The sequence below is a fragment of the Typopeltis vanoorti genome, chromosome 17 (genome assembly GCF_054136105.1).
Source record: "Typopeltis vanoorti isolate ZY-2024b chromosome 17, IOZ_Tvanoo_1.0, whole genome shotgun sequence".
Classification (NCBI taxonomy): Eukaryota; Metazoa; Arthropoda; class Arachnida; order Uropygi; family Thelyphonidae; genus Typopeltis; species Typopeltis vanoorti.
The window spans coordinates 82,510,226-82,522,797 of record NC_143565.1 but is presented as its reverse complement, the minus strand read 5'-3'; the positions used below and the strand labels follow the sequence as shown (position 1 = coordinate 82,522,797).

Here is a 12,572-nt window from a genome sequence, read left to right as displayed (position 1 = left end):
GGGAAAAAAAGAAAGGTTTATCTCTTCTTTTACAATAGACCGAAAGAGAACAATTACCACTATGATAAAGGAAATATTTCGTTCCTCTTAGTAAGGAAAACTTTATTCCTCCACATGGCCCCAGTAAGCGTCTCCATCGCGATTCTCCAATGAGCATCATGATTTGCTATCAGTTATTAGAAGACATCAAAATGGTAAATGGCAGAAGATTCCTTTCTGACATTCTTCTTTAAAAGCATCAACTTCCGTTGACCCCTTGCTAGTGGGATGAAAAGGTTACAGTTTGCCGCATAATGACCTTATCTACTAAGTAGGTCATCTTAACGCAGATTTATCCAAAACCCAGATAGCGAAAATGGGTGCTCTTGAAATAGCATCATTTGCTTCCTCTAAACTCTCAAAATCTCTTTTGTGTAGAGGTCGCTTGCTGAGTTATATTATCACAGAACCAACGTTGGAAAACAGACTTCTTATTGCGTGATGACATTAAGAAAAAGGACTGGTGTGTGTGTGTGTGCATGGGAAGGGGGGGGAGACAGAACCGATGATTTTTTTTGTTTTGTTTTTATTAAGGAGGTCACAGCAGGTACAAACTAAAATCTTTATCTTGCAAAGCTATTTAAAAGGCTGTGAGTAGATATTTTACTGAAGTCCAGCTAGAAAGCCCCCTGAAGTCTTATGGCCCCTGGAGTCTACGATGTGAATCTGTGTGTCACTTGCTATCGTCTTCCTGTGTAGGCCAGGTAGCCAGAAGGTAAATCTCTCAGCGTTTTTATATACTGGATTACTCCAAAATTTCAAACAGGTAAGCGTATTGTTCTTCTGAGAATTCTTTGAGATTTTATAAGATATGCAGAAGGAATGACTTACTTCAGGAGACATTAATAACATTTCAGCGAGCATTAAAAACATCTCAAAAATTATCTAAACTAGAATTCTTTATTTGAAACTGAAATCTTACAAATATACTTCATTTAAGCTCTATAACTTTAAATGATTTTATTGCTAATAATGTTAGACACTAATTTCTCTGAACTGTTGAAATCTTAATGCTAATTCTACACATTAAAACTTGGAAAAAAAGCAACTTTATTAATAATCACGTGAACCCTACGAATTTAAAAAAAAAAAAAATATTTATAGAGGTACTTTATTCAAAAAAGTCCACCTTTAGCAAACATTGTTTGGATTGCATGTTTATATTTTATTTCTTCATATTTTTCTCGATTCACTTCTTAAATGGAGAAAATTCTTTATTAGTAAAAGGGAAGGTACATTTTCTACCAAACGACTTCCGCAAACAGGAAGTTTTTTTTTTTTTTTTAGTGTGATTCGTATATTACCCAATAGATGGCAGTAGTATACACCAAAAATTGAACGCATGCGTAACTATAACAAAATCTAAACTCGTACTATATCTTAATGGTTCACCCACGGTAAACATGTACAAATGGTTTCCAAAAGATCCCGATGACGCTAAAAAAATGTTTAAATAGCAGGAAAACTAGACAGTGAAATAGAAAAATATAAAAGTGTAATAGTTTTAATTAATTAATATGCGCTAAATAAAATTTAAAATGTTTCATTTAAGAAAAGTATAGATTCTAAATAATTACTGGTTGTTTATAAAGTATTTTATGTACTTTAGTATGTTGCCTTTCTCCCTCATACAAATCCTTTTAGAGATAGAAACAAGCCTTCTTTCATAGTATGGCGTATTACATCCATGCAAGTGTCCAAGGACAATTCGCTTCATTTACCAATGACCTTACCAATGTTCTTTATTTTCTGGAAGTTGTAACGACCACTTAAAACTAGTTTTGCATTCTCGTTTATGTCATAATTCGCAACATTTGGGACACCGTTTGAATTCTTTTAAACGGTCCCAGACGTATCAGATATTAGTTTTACACTTCCAATTTTCGTTTCGTCTTTCATTACTAAAAATAGCTTTAATTCAAGATTTGGATAGATGCTATATAATCTTCGGAAAGGTTTTTGACAATTCCATACAGCTGCAAAGTTCGTTACAGAATACGAACGTTGTAGAGTCACTGCAATGAAACTAGCATAGATTTATTATTATTATTTATTTCTGAATACTTGGAAATAAGCAAACTTATTTCAGCTATATTTTCCCCCACTATATCTGCACTTCTAATCATGGGATTGCACTGATTAAACCTCAAATTTTGTATAAACATTTTAAAGATTATTTTTCACCAAGCAGCTATTGCCATTTTTTTTTTTTTTTTTTTTTATATACAAATTTCATGATTGGTTGCTGTAAATGGGAAAAAATGTCTGCATATCTTTTCAATCAGTACCGATAAATGTGTAGATAAAACATCAGAACGAAATTCCCAGACATAACTTTAATTTTTAAATTAATTGCTTCAGGCATTTTTTTGCACACTCATATAATGTTCCGTTATGAAGCTTGCTACATTGTCAGTAATACGAACTAAAATAGACACAATAACGTTCATCCATTACTGATATAGTCACTTTACGATTACTATATGAAAAATAATTAACAGAAAAAGAAATATGCAAAGAAGAATTTAAAAGATAAAACCAAACATTGTTTAAAGTTATTATAATTATCCAGCTAAGCATATCCCATAATTTGGTATTGAAGAATGTTTTTTAAAAAAAATGTCATAATTGCTAACAGTCACTTATAAAATTTAAAGTCAACTGCACAACGCACCAATCCTAAACATTCATTGTTATTTTGTACAAGTTCTTGCATTAAAATATTAAAAAATCTACTATATTAAGGAAGACAATTACTTTGAATAATAAGCATTATTACATTAATTATTATTTTAAAAATAAGTACTTATTTTTAAAAGCCAAGGAATGTATAGTTTTAAACGAGACAATTAAAAATACATTAATTGTATTTTTTCTACCACTGTTTTCATTTTATTATTAACCTTCATTATTACTTACAGGAAAATGTATTTCTGCAAAGCCACCTACATCCTCCTTACCCTAGTCATTCTACAAGGAATTTTCATTCAAAACGTCGAATCGGGAATGAAGATGAAACTAAAGAAATTATTAAAGAAAGCCCTTCTTGTTAAGGCACTCAGTGGTAGCAAGAGTATTTCTATCATTCCTTTTCCACTTCCCATTCCGATGAAAGATGACGATTACTCCATGATGGGATCGATGGGATATATGGGACAGATGGGAATGGGATATATGGGATCAATGGGATCCTACGGAATGATGGGAATGGATTCGAAAATGGTTCCAGTCGCATATCCGTAAGTATTTTTTATCCCTGTAATCATTACTTATAATTCAAAAGAACAGTTGAAAATGACAAAAACACTTACAGAAAAGATTAAACAAATACATTTTCTATGGAAAATTGATTTTAATTATCAATTTTAGCATTACTGACGATTTAAGAATAAATCGCATGTAACTACAGTTATAACTCACAATATCCAGACTTAAATATAATAATTCTAATTCTTTGAAAAGTGAAAAATTATTTAAACGGTTAACGTTTCATATGAATTTTTAAAACATTTTTTCCTGATGATTTTTATTTTTTTATTTTTTTTTTTATTATGGCAACCTTCTTATGGGATGAAATGGCATCAGTTACTTTAAAGGTAAAAAATGTTAATCTGAATAAATTCCTGCTGAATGAACTGTTTTTACAAGTAACCGCCGTTATCTAGTTACTAAGCAACTGCGTGGTTGCTTAGTAACTAGATAGCTATGGTTACAATCAAAATAAATCTGTCTTATAATAAGTCCATTGGATATTGTTATCAAGTAGCTTTTTTTTCCTTTTTTTTTGCAACTACTAGATATTTTTCATCTTTTTTTTTATAATGAAATTTTACTCATATTTTTTTAAGAATTAAAAATAGGTAACCTATATTTCTTAATACTAAAAAGAAATCAGCAAATTAACTCGTATCAAAATGAATACTAATTCATTAATTTTCACTATAATTCATGAATTAAATTCCCATTTTAAAAATAAAAAAAAAGTAACTACATTCCCTTTCTGAATATTTTGATTATAAATTTAACGTACTCATACTATTTCTTTTATTAAACATTCCTACTGAAAAGACGCTCGCAATGATTTTCACCGCATCTTTCTACCACTCAGCAAAGCCAGGTTCTCTCCTGTGCTGTCATAAAGAACTCAGGATTTATTTAGCACATTTTACAATAAAAGTTTTTATTTTCAGCAAAAAAAAAAAAAAATGAATTTCTTTTTAATGCTTTTGATCCATCATTTGAGTTAAACATCTGAGATTCTATTCTTTATACCGAATGAAATAAAGGAACAAAAACTGATAGCATTTTGGTAGCTTGCAATTCCATCAATGTTTTCTTTGCAGCCTAACCATGCTACTGTCTGAACAAACTACGGAATTCACGAGAGAAAAAAAAAATCAGACGTATTTATATAAGCACAAACTTAAATGGAACTTTAAAGGAGTCAGTTGATGAAAAAAAAAATAAAAAATAGAATAATCACTGCTGTAACCTAAACCCAGCTTGCATCCTTTTGTGCATCGAACTTACTGCATGAACTTGATAATACATGCTCTGTTTCTTTATAAAGCAAATTTCTCTTACTGTAATATTATTTTTAATGTTATTTCACATGTTTTTACAAATTTTCTCCTGCTTGAATCTCACCCAAGAAAGGTCATAACACCGATCGTACTTTAGCACGGTATAGGTATATAAAAATGAACTTTATAATTTATTACAGCGATGTTTACGGATTTGTCAAATATTCTGTCATACGTTTCGTCTGTATAAAAAACGGACGAACCCATTTATGAAGGGAGGGTAGATGTACTCTCTTAAAAATTGGACTGCAATACATTTCTGAAAGTTCCCAATGGGAAGAGATATTACAAATTATCTTGTAAATGTTAACTGAGAATTTCTTTTTGGATTTCTTAATCTACAACTTCATATCTATCTTTGTTTTGTTTTTTTCTATTGTGTAGAAATTCGGCTTTTGGTGGATATTTTAATGGTTTCCTTCTAAATTCAACGATGCGAGTTTCTAATTCTGTAGTAACTTTTTATATTTCCTGAAGTTTCTTTTCTTTTTTTCTTGGCCGAGATAGAGGCAGTTCTCGTAGAATGTAGCGTAGATACTACTTGGTATCGAACACAATATATGACGTCATCATACCTACAAGTTTTGTTGACAGTGAAAATGACACTTTGGATGTTAGTTTTTTACTATTGACAAAGACATCCCCTTATTTTAATAACTCCTAAAACATTTATTTTATGTTGTAGAGGTGGAGTATTAAAAATAAAGTACTTTGGAACTAGAACTTCACCTGGTATATGCAAGCAGAAGCATACTGTTGCCATGGAAACATCACATCTGTCTTAGCAAGATTATTTTATTATATGGAGAGTATATTAATAGATAGAGATAATTGGTAGTTCCGAAAGAAGACGATTTCTTTAAAAAATATTATTTTCTGAATGAAAGAAAGAAAAAACTCGCAGAATCCAGATTTTGAATATTTACAAAAAATATGTAGTCAATTCCATAAATCTTTCAGTTCAAATAAGAGATGAATGTGTGTGTGTGTGTTACTTAAAGTATAAACTGGAATGAAGAGTTTTCGATTTTCCTCAAAATCAAGGTATTTTATCCATAAAGAGAACCAAGGATGGATTTTTCAATGTCAGCTAAGCAGACATTTAACTAGATCAAGACTTATGGATTAGCCAAAAATCTATCTTGTTGGAATGTAAAAGAAATTCGCTATAAAAGTAATGCTTTACAAGAAATCTCAATTGCTGTTGATTTCTTTTATAAACTATATTCACCATCAATTTTGAATGCTGTATGTAAGATCTTTAATATTAATTTAATTTTCTTTATCAGCTTGTATTTTAGTATCTATTTATCTAGCTGATACAATAGATACAGAAAGAAGGTTTGATGTTAAATCAGATGCGAGACCAGGATGAAAATAATCTTCACTGTTGTTTTATCTATATGGACCACATTATGAAAAAATACTCTTAAATAAATCTAGTACAATTCTGTAGGATTCCCAAATTGAACTGAATAATTTGTATAGTAAATTTGGTATGAAATCAGCAATAACAAGACAAAGACAATGAAAATAAGCAGAAACATTGAAAATGTCAACTGTGTTGTGAACGGGGAACAAGCAAAACATTTCAGCTTCTTAGGCACGATTCTTAGTGAAGATGGTAAATTAAATATAGAAATAGACAACAGAATCAGCAAAGCTGGTATGGTGGGAAGTCAATTGAATAAATTCATATGGAATAAGAGAGAAATTAGTCGGAACACTAGATTAGTTGTATACAAGACAGTATTCAAACGAAGTTTAACTTATGGATCTGAGAGCTGGGTCAGAAGTAAAACAGTTGACCTAAGACTAGAAACCGCAGATATGAGAGTCCTGAGAAAGGTTAGGGATGTGAGCAGATGGCATCAATGGCAATATCATATTAAAAACGAGGATATTAGGAAAGAACTTGACATTGTTCTCACACATCCAGGAATGTGTGAGAATAGCTAATCTCGGGTGATATGGTCACTTAAACAGAATGGGAGATGGAAGGTTAGCAAAAAAAAAAACGTTTTTTTTTTTGTCAGGATGGCTGGAAAAAGACTAAAATCTGGATGGATTGATACAGTAAGAATTATCTTAGTAGACCGAAATATAAGATTTTACAATATTGAAGTCCTGATATATTAGGAGTGATACCGAGGAATCTTGTTGATAGGAAGTTAGTAATAATTTGAACTTTTAATGAAGTATATCATAACATCCTGTATACCCCCTCTCCAAGAGTACATATCAGGAATTTGATGACAATGATGTAAATTTTTCATGTAGTATTATACTATCATATCCTGTACACCCCTTGAGGGTATATATCAGGAATTTGATGATGATATATGGATTCTTTAAATAGTGGCTCATATTCATTATTATTATTTTGTTATATTTGAAATACAGAACTGGAGATGATTCTTGTTAGTTAGGGTAAAAAAACACATGACGTCAATGCCTTCCATTTTCGGGTTCACAAAGACGAGTCCTTTCTACGGCATGTTCCATGACAGCTGTTAATGTTTCTGGTCGCAGTGCTCTAATTTCTGTACGCTCCTTCAGTTGTTGGATTGTCTAGGGCTTGTTCACATACACCTTTCCTTCAGATAACCGCTTAGGAAGAAATCGGGAGGTGTCAGATCTGGAATGAACGCGATGGCAAAATGAACTGCAGATCGCGAAATTATTCGCCCGCCAAAAATGGGCTTCAGGGGTTCCATAGTGGCTCTGGCGAGGCGGGCAGTGAAAAATCTCAAAAATAAAATTAAAAAACCTCCAGGTTCTGCATTTCATTATAACGAAAAATAAATAAAAATAATTAATAAATAAAAAGTAAGTTATTAAATGTTTAAACCCCTTCGTGGCGTATTGTCCACCCTGTATAACTGTCATTTATTCCTTTGCGTTCCAGACTCTTCTAACATGTATATTATTCCTTGACCGGGTATAGTTCACGTATTTATTCACTACATATTTATTGCAACATATCAAACTCATATGATGCTTATTACATCTGGAATTAATAACCGGTATCTCTTTCGGTTTCGGATATTTGTGTTGCAGCGTTTCTCACATCATAATGCTAAACCTTTAGAAGAAAAACCATTATAGGTTCGATTCTAATCGCCGACGACCAGAATTTTCGTAATTTTTTTTTCCCCAACTGGTTTCGAGTTAGTCGATTTTGATGCAGACAAGGGTTCTTCCCCTACATACACGGAATTTTTTTTTTTTTTTTTTTTTTTTTTTTTAATGAGAAAAATTAGCAGTAGAGCTCACTATTTTCGGCAATAACATACCGGTTAGGGTTTAGAATCGTCATCTCGTGATTCTAATGAGATGACGATAGTCATCTGTAACTAACAAAAAAAAAAAAAAAAAAAAAGAAATTTCCTTCATTGAAGTGTATTTAAATACACTTCTATGTAGATCATCTTCCATCAATGCTGTCAAGCTCACCCTGAATCGCTTTACACACGCCCATAAAAGTCCTTTAACTCCTGCACTGGAGCTCAATTCAACGCACAACCAGGGAACAAAAATTGTTTTATTATTACGTATCACTCCCATGCAAGAGAGAGGCCGTAGAGTCTATAGATCAATGCCGTGTGTGGATAGGGGTCAAGACCAAAGTAATCTGTTGATATTTTTTTTTATAGCTGCAGGGTTGGTGTTGTATTTGGAGAATACTTAGATGAAATGAAAGATAATGCAGTAGGAGATTCGGATCTTGAATATCTTGAAAAAAAAAATCAACTTTTTTATATTGACGAATCATAACAGAAGTAATGTGTTTGTGTCAGAAACGACTTGGGTAAGACTTAGTTTGAGAAGAGATCTGGTCTTTACTGTTAAGGTACGCATTATGTTCTGTGCACATTTTACAGAACATTTTCGTGTACTTCCGATTCCAACAAGGATTCTTAAAAACAGCCCACTAGACCGAATATTCACATACATGTATACACCAGCAAGATTACTACGAAATCCGTGACCACTTCTTTAATGTGTTCGTTACCCGTTAAGTTAGAAAACGTGACTACTCCCGCTTTTTACAATGTCCTCAAGCTACATCGTGAAATTAAAAAAAAATCCCCCCCCCCGCAACAACACAAATTTGCAGAATGAGTGGGTTGAGGTGTAATCCAATTTATGTAGTTTCTTCGGCACGATGCACTTGTAAAAAAAAAAAAAAAAAAAAAAAAAAAAGATACACAGAGGGCGCTGAACGACTAATGAAGACTTCCACAATATTTTAAGGGACCGAAAATACTAGTGACCGAACATCAGAAATGAAAAGCAAAAACTAAGATCCTAAAAGGTGAGTTTCGTGACAACGTCCTTACCAATGATGTCATTTCTTATAATAGGATCTGAACACGGAATCATTTTGGGCTTATGTACTCTAGACTGTTTATTTTAATAAAATTATTACGTTTTTGTCCATTTTTTTTAACGTATTGATCCTAAATTTCATTAAAGTTTGTCCAACCAGAGCAGAGTTTTTATTTTTTATCCTTTCGAATCGTTTTGTCAAAATTTATGGCTGAAACCAAAATTAAAATACGTTGGCAAAATTTTAGACACGATTGCAAATACAGGATTTTAATAAAACCAAAATGGAGTTATACTTGAAATCTTCATTTATTACAAACACTTATTACAATTATTTTAGCATAAAAATAAAATAAACTCATGGCTTAACCTAATTCTACAAGAAAAAGATATTTTAAATGAATTTTTTTTTCCAAAAAAAAAAAAAAATGCAGTTTATTTAAACGAAACGATCCTTTAAAATTAAAATGGGAAATTGGAATTTCCAAAGATTACTGCTTTGAGTATTGTGCCAGAATATGTCAATAATTTCTTTTTATTCTTTATCAAAAACAAACAACTGAAATATACCTGGCATTGTGTTTGTTATCTTCGTTTGTCATCCCTAAAAAAACAAACACTATCGTATTTTGCGTCGATATCAATATAGTTGTCATTGGCACGTGCAGAGATTGCGTTGCCATGATGTATTCAACACGAACTCTATAAAATAACGTTAACTCAGGGTTCCGAAATAGTCTGAAAATTGTTAGTCATGGAAACATACGAGTTCTACTTAAAATCTAGTTAGTCAAATGAATAAGAGTTTTCCCATAATTCGGGGTTGGAAAAAAAAAAAAAAAACGTGTTTAATGTAGTAATAGTTTCTTCAATTGTTTTGCATGTTTTGGGGATGGAATGGGTGATCAATACTTTTAATAAAAATCCAAATATCCATATCTTACAATACATATATTTCTATCTCCTTCTTAGGATGTATCAGCAATCTCTCTTTCCCGTTGGATCAGGTGGAGGAAATGGAGATTTCAATGAAGGAGGACATGGCCGAATCTATGGAGGCGGTGGTTATGGTTCTGGTGGATATTGACTTGAGCTTAAAATCTGAACTATTTTAATTCATCATCCTCTGAGTATCGTGTAAACTATTTACAACTGAAATGCTTGTCATCCTGTCTTAATATTTACAGTTCATAATTGAAATGTGTTTCTTCTAGTCGTAGGTCAGAAAAAAAATGTAATTTACATTTGTGGAATAAAGATACGCATATTTGATTTCAAGCTGCAGTTTAATTCGGACTTTTTTCTGATGTATGCTATATTACAATGAGCTGAAACAGTTGTATGAATACATGTTATATTAATTTGGTTTATACAGTAATTTTTCGTTTTTCATAAATTAATAATTAAGAAACTCTTTCTATAAATTAATAATTAAGAAACCAATCTACTTCAAGGCTTCAGTCTAGAGTAGCACATTAAAACAAGTACCTACTTAATTTCAAAACAGGTGATTTCAACTTTATGCTTGACCTTTTTTTTTTTTTTTGTTATTCCTCCAACTCTTCATAAACATAAGGAAGAATTCTAATTACTTCTACAATTTTTCTCTCTATTTAAATTAAATATATTAATACGCGTAGATAAAGCGGTCATCCTAAGTTGGCCGAGTGGTAGCGATCCCGTTCTCCAACCAACAGGATGTGGGTTCGACTCCCGATGTCATTGATCTTTAGGTGAAACAATATTTGCATTGGTCGATATGAGAGTTGAAATAACTTTAAAAACTTCCATTTAGTCTCTGGATCAGGATTCCGAATATATAAGCCTTAGTCTACCCATGGTACTTAACCTATGATAAGTTTACAATCTCTTTAATAAGTATGCATATGGGTAAAAAAAAAAAAAAAAAAGCCCCTAAACACTGAGTACAGCAAGTATTGCTTCACACAGATAGAGTGTGTATGCCTTTACTCTTATGCACGTGCATATATATAAGATATGAAAATTCGAAATATGTACTTACACTCGTCGAATCTAAAATTTGTACTTACAGGTAGTCCATACATGTCTTCTCTAGGAGGAAAAGCTCTCTGGAAACTCAGAGCCTGTGGGAAAGAATATTTTACAGTCAGTGTTTAAAAAAAATAAATAAAAAAAAGTTTACAGGCAAATTAATGCAAGTAAAATAAAATATTGCCAGATTTTACCGAGCAAAAAGCATAGTTCTTGATGCTGTTTGTTTTTAAAAGAAAAAGATATTATCGGTCATCAGAATTAGCCACACACACAAGTTGCGTTGATATAACTGCTTTAGCATGATCGGTTAACACTATTCAAGTGTCGTGATGGGATTTATACAAACAACTCGGTACTGTAGCGCAAGCATGCTACCTTCTTATCAGAAGTATTTCACCTTGTATTAAATATCATGTCAACTTTGTTATTTCAAGTATTTCTCAAATGAAAATTTCTGCAGAATTTTATATCCATTCACAACAATATCCATGCAGTTAATATTAAAAATATTTATAAAATACCTTTAAATATTCTGAAGAATACTAAAAAAGGTATTTTAATGTTCATAGTCAAGACTTGAGAACATAATCAGAACGAACTGCTTCATTTATTAATAAAATTGTACCAGGTTTAATTCACTTAATTTCAATTAACTAAAAAATAATTTTAAAAAATAGATTACGTTTGCGATTTGTTTTCATTATAAAACAAACCTTATGAGGTAGAATTTCTCATTGCTTTGAAAGACGGTATCGTAACCTTTAAAATGTCACACGGTTTACGTAAATAAAGCATGCAAATCCAAATCTGGAAGTTATATATATATATAGCACTTAAATGTGAAGACAAAACATACTTCTCCTTACAAATCGTTTGGTTTTTACGACAAACAGTCAATGCGCCCTCTAGCAGAGAGCTGTGAAAAATGAGAAATCCAGTAAAAATCTGACTGTGTCGATTCAGATGATATTTATTATATTATTACGCGACACCTATGGAGTCCACCTCATCGCGGTAGAGCACACCACACAAATCACCGTCTGCGCTTCTCCGCAGGACATAATTTACTGTCTACTAATAGTATTTTTGTCTGTTATGGCCGTTTGTTGAAGTAATTATACGAACTAATAGTTTATACATGAATGAAAGAGAAACTGTTGACTCTCTCGTATAAGTCATGAGCCATGTCTATGTATAATTACATTAAGAAAGTCGTAACTGACTTTAAAATGGTACACTGTTTACGTAATTGACTTTTTATTAGATGTAGAAACAAGGAACAACTTGCTTTAATATATTTTGAAAATAAGCAGAAATTATTAACTGATGTCAGTCGTATGACATTTTCATTTGTTTGTTTACATGTCACGGTCTAAATTACAACTAGAAAAGCAACGTGGCCCTGGAGAGTTGTTTATAATACTATTACTTCAACCTGTAGCTATGTTGCAAACTATTGCAAGAATAAAGCGTGTGTGTGTGTGTGTGTGTGTGTGTGTGTGTGTGTGTGTGTGTGTGCACGCACGTACACACACATCATTTTATTGTGGTTTGAAAACCACAAACAGAATATCGATAAGCGATTTACACGCAGTAAATTTC

General features: G+C 31.8%; 2 protein-coding genes across 4 annotated transcripts in view; one reads left to right on the top strand and one right to left on the bottom strand.

Annotated features, from left to right (window-relative positions):
- The window catches only part of LOC150097567 (rho GTPase-activating protein 18-like), a 109,614-nt gene that overhangs the window by 71,193 nt on the left and 25,849 nt on the right, over positions 1-12,572 (bottom strand). For all 3 annotated transcript variants that reach the window (XM_090407286.1, XM_090407287.1, XM_090407288.1), the window contains one exon: positions 11,006-11,059. In XM_090407286.1, coding sequence (XP_090263412.1) covers positions 11,006-11,059 — 54 coding nt within the window. The remainder of the gene's footprint in view (positions 1-11,005; positions 11,060-12,572) is intronic.
- LOC150097568 (uncharacterized) lies at positions 1,454-10,206 on the top strand. The gene is made up of 3 exons (XM_090407691.1): positions 1,454-1,534; positions 2,961-3,278; positions 9,927-10,206. The coding sequence occupies exons 2-3, from the start codon at positions 2,965-2,967 to the stop codon at positions 10,039-10,041; spliced, it is 429 nt and encodes a 142-aa protein (XP_090263817.1). The 5' UTR covers positions 1,454-1,534; positions 2,961-2,964; the 3' UTR covers positions 10,042-10,206.

Bases quoted from the DNA above. Each gene is read 5' to 3' on its own strand.
- LOC150097568 (XM_090407691.1), top strand. From the start codon at position 2,965: ATGTATTTCTGCAAAGCCACCTACATCCTCCTTACCCTAGTCATTCTA. The intron at 3,279-9,926 runs GTAAGTATTTTT...TCTCCTTCTTAG, and splicing joins ATGGTTCCAGTCGCATATCC to GATGTATCAGCAATCTCTCT.